Source organism: Choloepus didactylus, chromosome 4 (genome assembly GCF_015220235.1).
Source record: "Choloepus didactylus isolate mChoDid1 chromosome 4, mChoDid1.pri, whole genome shotgun sequence".
In the NCBI taxonomy this organism is placed as follows: domain Eukaryota; kingdom Metazoa; phylum Chordata; class Mammalia; order Pilosa; family Megalonychidae; genus Choloepus; species Choloepus didactylus.
In genome coordinates this window covers 156,116,225-156,126,829 of record NC_051310.1, presented here as the reverse complement: position 1 = coordinate 156,126,829, position 10,605 = coordinate 156,116,225, and the positions used below count along the sequence as shown (strand labels likewise).

The 10,605-nt window shown below is 39.0% G+C and overlaps 1 non-coding gene and 1 gene segment (V, D, J or C); one reads left to right on the top strand and one right to left on the bottom strand.

Moving 5' to 3' along the window:
• Nucleotides 1-280: 280 nt before the first annotated feature.
• On the bottom strand, nucleotides 281-1,168 carry LOC119532282. The segment is given in 2 exon segments: nucleotides 281-581; nucleotides 1,036-1,168. Coding segments are annotated over 2 exon segments (336 nt in total).
• A 6,005-nt stretch (nucleotides 1,169-7,173) lies between these two features.
• LOC119533755 lies at nucleotides 7,174-7,318 on the top strand. Its single transcript, XR_005216862.1, has one exon. It is a non-coding gene; the product is annotated as a U4 spliceosomal RNA (small nuclear RNA).
• Nucleotides 7,319-10,605: the final 3,287 nt, after the last annotated feature.

Here is a 10,605-nt window from a genome sequence, read left to right as displayed (position 1 = left end):
TTTTCATTTGCTTTTTCTGTTATGGAAGGATTATAATTGTGATCCTTGTTCTCCATCAAGCTTCTCAATCCCTTCAACAATGAAAATCCTTCTTCCTCACTCTCCTCATCTTCTTTGTCTTATTGATTTCCTCCCTCTCTTCTCTTTCTTTTTATTTCTCTTCTTCACTTTTCCTTCTTCTTCTATTGAGCCTCTGTGCATTTTTGTGCAGTGACTTCTCTGAGTGGCTGTCACTGCTCCCTTCTGCCTGCAGGGAGATACTGCACAGGTGCTGCCCCGCCTGGGTCACTGTGTGTCTCTCAGGATGCAGTAGTACACAGCAGTGCTTCTCAGAGTAACACGGGGCAGGACCAAGGTACTGGACTTTCTGTCAGCAGGGATGGTTAACGAGGCCATTTCATTAGTCATATTGGTTTTAAAACCATGAATCACATACTCCGGGCCCTGGTGGAGAATCTGTCGATACCAGTATATGTAATCTCTTCCACTGATTGTGGGGTGATTACAAGGCAAGTTCACGGCTTCTCCTTCTGTGCTTGCCATTGAATCTGGCTGTGTGGTCTGGGCATCACCCATAATACCTGAGGAGTTGAGAAACAACAGATTACATCTTAACTGTCAAATCAGAGTTCATCTAAAGGTCAGGGACACATTCCCAGAACTCTCCTCTCCAGCCCTGCCCCATATTCAAGAATATTCATGTGTGTTGCACAGGATGAAAAAAATATTACTGGTGCTTATTACTGAAATAACCAGAGTCACAGGGCCAAAGATAAATTGCCCACTTTCCATGGGTCTTGGGCTCAGTGGACCCTCAAACTCCTTACATCCTGGGAGCCATGAGACCCAGAGTTTCTTCTGTGACAGCGGGTATGACTAGCCCTTTACACAGATGCCACACTCCCTAGAGAAACACATAGATACAAACTCTTTCTAGCAGTTTCATAAACCACAGTGGGAGAAGTGGAGGTAACAGATATCCTTCCTGTGTCCTCTGCCACTAAAGCAATCCTTTCGTATCCTCACAGCACTTACCCAAAGTTAAGACAACAGTCATCCTTGTCAACAACCTCATGGTGCAAGTGGAAACTGGAGTTGCAGGCCCTGGAGCTCAGACTCTGTGTCTGATCCTAGGCTAGGGGAGGTCCCAAGCTACAGAACAAACAGCAGCCCACAGAACAGCCCTCACCAGGCAGCTTTCACTTTGTGTGCTCCACAACCAATCAGTCAAAGGCAGAGGAGCCTCTTGGTTGGGTCTACCCACACCTCCAGGTTTAAACATAAATTTAAAAAGAGAATAAGAATGCTTATCCAATGTCCAACCATAATTCAGAGGGTTTATATTGAGATCATTTTCAAGTTTCAAATTGAAACAGGCTACATATGAATGAGAAGATACCATACATACAGACAAGGGAAAACCCATCACTAATTAATTGGTTGTCTGATGTTCCATTGAGCTGGTAGGAAATGTCCTTTCATATGTTGGGACCTGTGCTGTAAGGGAAGAGAATTCCTAGCCACATGCCCAGCCACAGCAAATAAGTCTCAGAAGCAATCATAAATAGCTTAACTTCAAAAGTTAGAAACTTCTTTGTAGAATTTTTTTACCATAATATAAGTTTAAAATTAAATGAAATTGTGGGAGAAAATATTTGCAACATATATAACAGAAAAAGAAATAATTTCATAATTGTATAATATTGCTATACTTGGTGTGACAGGAAAAGATACAGTAAAACTCAGGGTAACAGCCAAGTTGCCTGGTAGTCAGGTCTCCCACCTGGGCTCCTGGAATTAAACATCTTCTGCATGTGCATAGTTGGATGCCTCTTGTCCTGAGGCAGGAACCAATGATTTGGATGTTACTTATTTCTATCCCATTTGAGCCCCTCTTTAACGCATATTTTCTCATTTCCATGTCCATGCCTAAGAGTGACATGCACTGGGGATACTAAGGACAAAAGAAAAAAAGGAAGATATGGGAAGAGAAGATTTCAAAAAGGAACTTTAGGAAAGCCATTTTATGAGAGAGATAAAAGTAAATATGAAGGAATTTCTCCAGTCGCTTTCAAAAGTGGTTTTTAAAGAAATGGGGTGGAGTAAAATTAAAATTACTCATTAACTTAACTTTCCCTCTTGCTGTGATAAATATTTGGCCATTGAAAATTGGACTGTGTATTTATCACCTCTCTCCTTTCTTCCCAGGTGGAGTCAACTCTGCTCTGTGTTTGGGGAGGCGCTTACCCACGCCCATGAAGCTGTACACACTCAACAAGAAGCAATAAAGTATAAGGTAAGGAAGGAGATGAAAGTAATTTCTTTGCACAACTTAACGACGACTTCTCCTGCCCCCCTGGAAGGAGCTTCAGTTTGCAACTCTAACAGCTCCTTCTGGTGACCACATAAGTGAACTCCCTTACTTGGAACTAGGAAACAAGCCAGTCAGCAGTCTTTCAAGAAATTTCCGTGTCAGTCTTAAGATAGATACGTCCGTTATGTTACTGCCCTCCAGCAGCAAGGCTCAGGGGCTTGTCTTTTAGTGAAGCATTTCCCACCACAATTAAGATGTAATTATATTCAGTCATGTCAGGATTTTAGAACTGTTGATGTGATGTTTTCTTAATTGTTGAATTCTTCTTACTTTTCTTCATATCTTATGCTTCCCATATTTGAAGGCAGTTGCCAAAGTCCACACCATTTATTGTTTAGCTTAGGATTGGCACAGACAGCACATGTGTTGAATGAATGTATTAATTTTTACCCATAAAATTCCTGGGAGAAGTGGTAAAGACCAACTCTTTAAATCATTCCAAATAAAAGCTTCAATTTTCTGGAAAACTAATTGAACTATAATATCCAACAGTAAAGGTAAAGGCAAGATTAGACTTGCAGGCAAAATGCAAATGGGGAACATACCAAACCACACTCTGAAATAAGAAAACTTCAAAAATCTAGTGTGAAGAAAGCCTGGTTCTGAGAATATGGCAGTTTATGGCATGGTCATATTGAATGAACAACTATTCACTGTGCGTTTTCTGTGTGCCAGATTATAAAATGACAACAGCAAATCAATGCTGGGAGTCACTGTTATGTAGTTACATTGTGCCAAAGTCAGACCAACATTAAAATTTTATCTGGAGTTCATTGTACCAGTGTTTAAATAATGTGGCAATTCCAGGCAGAATTCAGAGAAGAACAATTAATATTGTGATACTTATTGTTTTTGTTTTACGCAACACTTCACTGTGATATAATTCTCGTACCAAACAGTTCACCCATTTAAAATGTGGAATTCAAAGATTTTTAATATTTTCACCAACAGCCAACTTTAGATCATTTTATCACCTCAGAAAGGAAGCCCATACTCATTAGAGTCATTCTCCATGTCCCTCATTCTCTCTCCCATGCTAGGCAACCACTAATCTACTTTCTGTTTCTATAGATTTGCCCATTCTAGACATTTCATGGCATTATATAATATGTTTTTAATGGAATTATATAATATGTGTCTTCTTGGAATTGGCTTCTGTCACTTACCATAAAGTTTTCAAAGTTTATCCATATTGTAACATGTATCAGTACTACAGTCCTTTTTATGGCTGAATAATATTCCATTTTATGGATATACTGCATTTTATTATCTGCTGATCAGTTGATGGACATTTAAGTTGATTCCAGTTATTGTCTATTATGAATAATGCATGAACATTTGTGTACGGGTTTTGGGGTGGACATATGTTTTCATTTCTCATGGCTGTATGTGTAGAAGTGGAATTGCTGGATCATATAACTCCACATTTAACTGTTTTAAGAGCTGCTAATCTGTCTTCTGGGATACTTCTCTCTTTGGAACTAGAAAACAGGCAAGAGAAATTAAAGAAAGAATGTTGGAAATCTCCAGCTTTGTGTCTTTAAATCTTTGATGGTGACCCTAATCTTTGCAATTCTTCCAGGGATGTGGTACTACTTTTAGTTTATAGACTTGTTAGTGGAGGAAGTTCCAGGAATTTCCAGTTAGCTCTTTATACCATGGAAAGACTCATTCTATGGGTCAGGAAGCCAATACTTGTATTCTGTCTACTCCTAAGAACATCGTCCCTTCCCATGATATATTCTGAGATGGAGGAATTCACTATGATCTCAGGAACCACTCTGAAATGCATATCACCTGAACATCTCAAGTTACTATTTTTGAGTAGGCTATGGTAGTGTTTCAGGTCCCTGGGGATTACAGTGAGTTCAGAGCCAAAGTCTAATGGCTCCTGGAAGGTCTTGGTGTTTCCCTTTTCCCAGTGTACAGGCACTCTAGTCAAGTCCTTCTGGGGAAAGATTTAGGGAATAATCACAATATTTCTTTGGCCACATACCAGAATCTTTCTCAAATGAATTTGGCCTTCTCTTGAGTTGATGAGTCCTAGGCCTATCAGCTGGCTTAAGTCTGGTAACTGAATAAGAGGTTATGAATCCTTTCTATAGCAACTCAAGTTATGCACACACACACCACCCCTCTCTTTCATTTCTAGGTACCCCATGACTAATTAGCCCTCTCCTAAGATTTCTGAAGGTCAAAACACTCTGATTAACACTCTGTCCCCATGGTTTTATTTTGACAACTCACCTGTTCAATCATCACCTGTTCACCCTGTCGGACATCACAACCTGCCAGTTGAAATTAGGAAAGCAAGTGACAATGTAATATCATCCTTCTCTGCACAGTCCCCCACCTTCCCACCTTGTCACCTTCAACCTACAGAACATTGCCTCCAAGAAACCTGTTAAAGATTCTGATGACCCACTCAACAATGCATTTCTTGATTCCTTAGTGAAGGGAGTGGCCTCTGGGATTCCTAAGGGAGTTTGGCTAACAAGCATCTGTTCAGTTTGCACTTAATGATTCCATTCCAATATCCCCATTCCCCTGAACCTTTGAACTTCTTCCTCTACAAGTTACCCAGGCAGTGTCTGTATTTCAATCTCATTAGCTGTAGGCCAGTGGAGCTCTTACTCTCCCTAGGTCTGAAGAGTGAACAGGAAGAAGGGAATATTGTAACTTGAAAGGAGATGATCATGTAAAAAAAGCCAACTTTAAAGGAGCAGTGTGATCTTTGAATGAATGATGCAGCCTGCCCAAGGAGATGCCCCAGGAGATCTTCCTTCTTTCCTTGGGGATCTCTCAAAGATGCCAGAGGAATAGGTGCTCTGGTCACACTGTGCTATCTCTCTGAGATCTGCCGGAGGCCCCTCATTCACAGAACTCCACTAGATTAAGATAAAAGAGACTTATTGCTGAGGACCCTTTGTATATCACCCACACCTCCCTCCTGAGGCAGACAGCAGGGAGGAGAAATGTGGAGAGTGGATATGGGACACAAGTGGAAGACAGTCAGCTGACTGGGCCTGTGTCTAGGTGTCTATCCTTTCACTAATACTGCACAGTTTAAAGCATAGGTTTAATATTAGGCAGAGGAAGTCCTCCTGTCTTGTTCTTCTTCATTCAGTGACTTGAATGCTTTTGACCTCTTTCATATATATCTTAGAATTGGCTTTTCCAGGTCCATACACACATGCACATGTACACACATACACTATTGAGACACTGATGAGGATTTATTTACCAAATGTGTGAAAATTGACATCTTTGCAATGTGCATCTTCTGAATCATGAACGAACATAGTGTATTCTCTCCATTTATTTTTTGTCTTCTTTAATTCCTTTTAGTAATGTTTTATAGTTTTCTGTGTTCTGGTCTTGCAAATCCATTTAAAAATTTTAATTCTATTTGGTATTGCTATTTTAAGGATATTTTTAATTTAATTTTTATCTGCTTGTTGCTTGCAAATAAAAATGCAGCTTTTCAATATTACTTTTGTTAGACTGATTTAGTGGTGCAATTTATTTATAGATTCTATGGGATTATCTATACCACAATCATAATCTTTTATTTCTTTTTCTCTCCTTCTTATTCTTTCTAGGACTTCCCATACAGAGTTTAATAGTACTACTCTCTGGCTTCCTTGTTTTGCTCCAGATCTCAAAAGAAAGCTTTTAATATTTCACTGTCCTAGTTTGCTAATGCTGCAGAATGCAAAACACCAGAGATGGATAGGCTTTTTTAAAACAGGGGTTTATTTCGCTACACAGTTACAGTCTTAAGGCCACAAAACGTCCAAGGTAACACATCAGCAATCGGGTACCTTCACCGGAGGATGGCCAATGGCGTCCGGAAAACCTCTGCTAGCTAGGAAGGCAGCTGGTGTCTGCTCCAAAGCTCTGGCCTCAAAACGGCTTTCTCCCAGGACGCTCCTCTCTAGCAAGCTTGCTCCTCTTCAAAGCATCACTCCCAGCTGCACTCCCTTTCCTCCCCGCCCCGAGTCAGCTCATTTATATAGCTCCACGGATCAAGGCCCACCCTGAATGGGCAGGGCCACGCCTCCATGAGAACATCTCATCAGAATCATTACCCACAGCTGGGTGGGGCACATTCCAAGCAAAGCAAATCTAACCAGCACCCAAACATCTGCCCCACAAAACTACAAAGATAATGGCATTTGGGGGACACAATACATTCAAACCGGCACATTCACCATTAAGTTTGATGTTTGAGCTATACTTGTGGCATGTACTCTTTACCAGAGCAAGGAAGTATTTTCCTATTCTTAATAGTTTAGGAGTGTATTTCTCTATCATGAAGGAATGTTTCTTCTTTATCAAATACTTTTTTTTTCTTCAATTTTGATTTATGTTTTCCTTTCTCATCACACAACAGAAATCATCAGGCTTTTCCATAAAATACCCTTCGCAGTCTTCACGCTTAGTCAACACCTGATTCAAGCTATTCATCTCTAGATTTAATAGTTTGACATTGCCATTTTCACACAGACTGAGTCTTTAAATGTTAATAATCTGGCCACATGAAAATGAAATTTCTCCTCCAAGCACTTTTGTGTATCTATTGAGATAATTAAATTTTGTTTATTAAGGTGGCTTATTACTTTGATTGATTTTTAAGTGTTAGATAAACCTTGCATAAAACCCAACTTGGTTGTGATATATTGTTATTTTTTATATACTACTAATCTTTCTGCTCATATGTTGCTTAGAATTTTTGAATTTATGCTCATTGAGTGAGGTTTGTTTGTAAGCTTTCTTTTTTAAAAAAAATGTCTTTGAGCTTTGTGCAATGGAAGTATGGTAGCTAATGAGGTTTGCCCAAGGCACAGTTAATTATTGCTAATTGAAAACTTTTCCCAATTCTCCTCCATGACAACTTGAAATACAGTCTGCATTGGTGAGTTTTGACTGTTAGGAGACTGAATTTTTAAAAAAAAAATGTCTTTGGTCAGATTTTGTTATCAAGATCATGCTAGCCTCTTAATATGAATTCAGGGAATGTTCCCTCTTTTTTATTCTTTAGGTAAAATTGGTGCTTAGCTCATCTCATGATATTTTATGCTGCTATAACAATCAACTCAAAAATTTCAGTGGCTTAAAAAAAAACTGTTTATTTCTTGCACATGCATAGTTCATTTTGAATCAAGGCTATTCTCCATATCATCCATACTATGTGTGAGGGCTGAGGTTTGAACTTCCATTATCAACACACAGTTTCATGATTATCCCAGATGGAGAAAGCAAAGGTTAAAAGTTAAGCTTAGGAAGTCAAATACTTCTATCATGAAGTCATACATTCCATTTCTACTCACATTTCTTTGGCCAAGGTAAGTTATTTGACCCTGCCAATTGTTAGGGGAGCAAAGGTGTCCAATGCTCCTGAGTGCCTAGGAGTGGAGAGCTGGAGATGGTTGAACAGCCGTTGTGTGCCATAGTCAGCCTTCTGCCTGGTCACTAGGAATTCACTTTCCTCTCCTCTCCACTTGCTGGACACATTTACCCCTCCTGGAGTGACAACTGAGAAACCCCTTTCAGTGGCTCCTCTGATTGAAATCCTAGAGTCCCTCCCTTGGGCTTTGTATTGCTCCTCTTGCTCTGGAGACCTGAGAATTAACAGATAAGCAAAAAACAAATAACAAAAAAACAAGTAAACTTAACCTCCTACACCCCAACATCCAATATACAATGATGAAAAAGCAACAGGATAACGTCAGTACAAAGCTCTATTGCAAAAGGGACCCACCCGGTGTTGGTCAGAAGCAATTCTTCCCCCAGGTAAGACTGGTGCACCCGCCAGGTGGTGCCTGCCTTGGGGAAGCTCTTGTGTCTTCTGCAAGGAGCTCTCTTTCCTATTGTTTTCCACATTCTGTGGCTCAGTCCTTTGGGACAGTATTCCTTATCTATTATCTTCTTTGGCCACGTATTGGGGGAATATGGCCTCCTTGGGGTTTAATTTAAGAAGTTTTCATTGTCACTCTCTGTCTTGGTTGATTAAGAGACAAAGAATTATTTTGAATCATTAATGACCATATTTTGTTTTAGTCAAAGCTGATTTCGGCTATACAGCTCTTTCAAAAGATAAGTTGCCTTCTTACCTATTTCATTCCAGTTACAACAATGTATTTGCCTACTGAAGTATGTAAAAATAAATTTATGTATTAATAAAATTTATTTTTTATAAAATTTAAATGGATTGAATGCATTATTAAATTTTTTAGAACTGTTAAGATCAGCATAGTCTTAGAGGAGAAAATTAATGATTATTAGTGCTATTTCAGATCTGAAAATCTGAAAACTTCAAAATGAAGATCAGCTAACTGCTCCTGAATTTCCTGAAATAAGGTTATTTTCAATGTAATTGCTTATAAAAAGTTTGAAGAACTCTTCTTTATTTTTTATATAGCCCAAGATACAAAGAATATGCCTGAGCATCTCAGGGAAGAATGTTCTTCTGTACACAAAGCTCAAATATGTGGATATTTTTCATAGAATGAAAGTTTACATTATAAGGTCCCAACTGTGCTACCATTGTACTCACCTTCTTGTCTGTGGTTCGCAGGTTTTCTCCAAGCCCCTGAGCAGGTGGCTGCTCGTTATGGAGGGCTAAGGTTTTTGATTATCTTTCACTGTCATTTGTGTTACTGTGGGATCCCAGAGAGCACAGAAGTACTTTGCTGAGTCTGACAGTTGTAAGGAAGAGATGGTGAGGCTGATGGATTTTCTTGCCTTCTGTAAGTTCACAGAATAGCGATCTTGTTTTGCATTTGGTTTAGAAGAGTCCTGATGAATAAGGTAAACCATCCCTCCACTGGGAGGCTGTTTGTACCAGTACAAACTATAAACACTGCTTTTGGTTTCATACATGCAGTCCAAGGTTTCAGCTTCCCCCTCCTGCATCGTCACTGTGATCTGAGCTTGGGTTACATTCTGAGCCATGCTGAATCCTAAGGGAAAGAGGAGAAAACAGGGTTGGTTCTCCTAAATATCTCAGGTGGGTCAAAAGGAATAGATTAATCTATGGCATGGGGACAAATTAAAAAGTCACATAGTATTTCATCCTTCCCCCTTCCCTCTTAATTACCCCTGCCTGCTATAACTTGCATAGTCCCATCTTTGAGCTCCAGGAGGAAGTATGTTTGAGGCCATATGTACTGAAGCCAAAGGAAGCCAAGAATGCCCAGAGCAGGCCAGTGCAGAGCATGATAAAACTTCTTCTCTGGTTGAAATTTGTCTTGTCTGATTCAAGCCCAGAGATCAACCCTCCCTGAATGTCTTAGAGGGTGGGTACAGGTTTCCTGGGGCTGCTAGGCGTTTCTGCCCCCAGACAAGAAGTAAAGTTTACAAGGTTTATATCGCACTACTCTACCTAGAGACTGAAAAATGTACCCACTCCAAATCCTTGCCTTGGTGTTTTTCTGTTGCAGTACATTTAGAAAATGATGATAACATCTAGCTAGGCAGAGAAGCAAAGTTTAATAATTTTTTGTTGTTATTGAATTCTTGTCTATTACCACTGTGGTCAGAGACTATATTCTGCATGATTTAAGTCTTTTGGAACTGATTAATGCCTACTCTATGACCTAGAATATAGACAATTTTGATAAATGTTCCATGTGTCCTCAAAAAGAATGTGTATTCTGTTGATTTTAGGTGATGTATTCTATGTATGTAAATCAGGTAAAGAATACTAATTGTATTGGTCATATTTTACATCCGGTTCTACTGAAAGATGTGTGATAATTCCTACCACCATGGATATACATTTGTTTATTGCCCTTTAATCATTAATTTCTACTCTTTTTGTTATGCTATTAGGTGCATCTAGAAGTAGAAACTGTTGTATCTTCCTGGTGGGTCTGCATTTAGTCATTTTGAGATGTTGCTCTGTATCTCTAGTGATAATTCCTGATGTAATATCTATCTTTTCTAATATTAGTATAGCTACTCAGATTTCTTTGGTTAGGCACTCCAAAAGTCTTTTGGCTAGGGTTTATATACTGTATTCTATTCCATCCTTCTATTTTCAACTTTTCTATACCCTTATATTTAAGATGAACATCTTAAGTAGATTATTGTGTTTTCTAAAAAATATTTTCTGTCTGTTACTTATTTTAATCTATTTCCACTTGATGTAATTACCAATAATTTTGGTTTGTATCTAAAATCTTACCTTCTATTTTTGATTTAAACCAGCTTGTTTAAATCTCTCT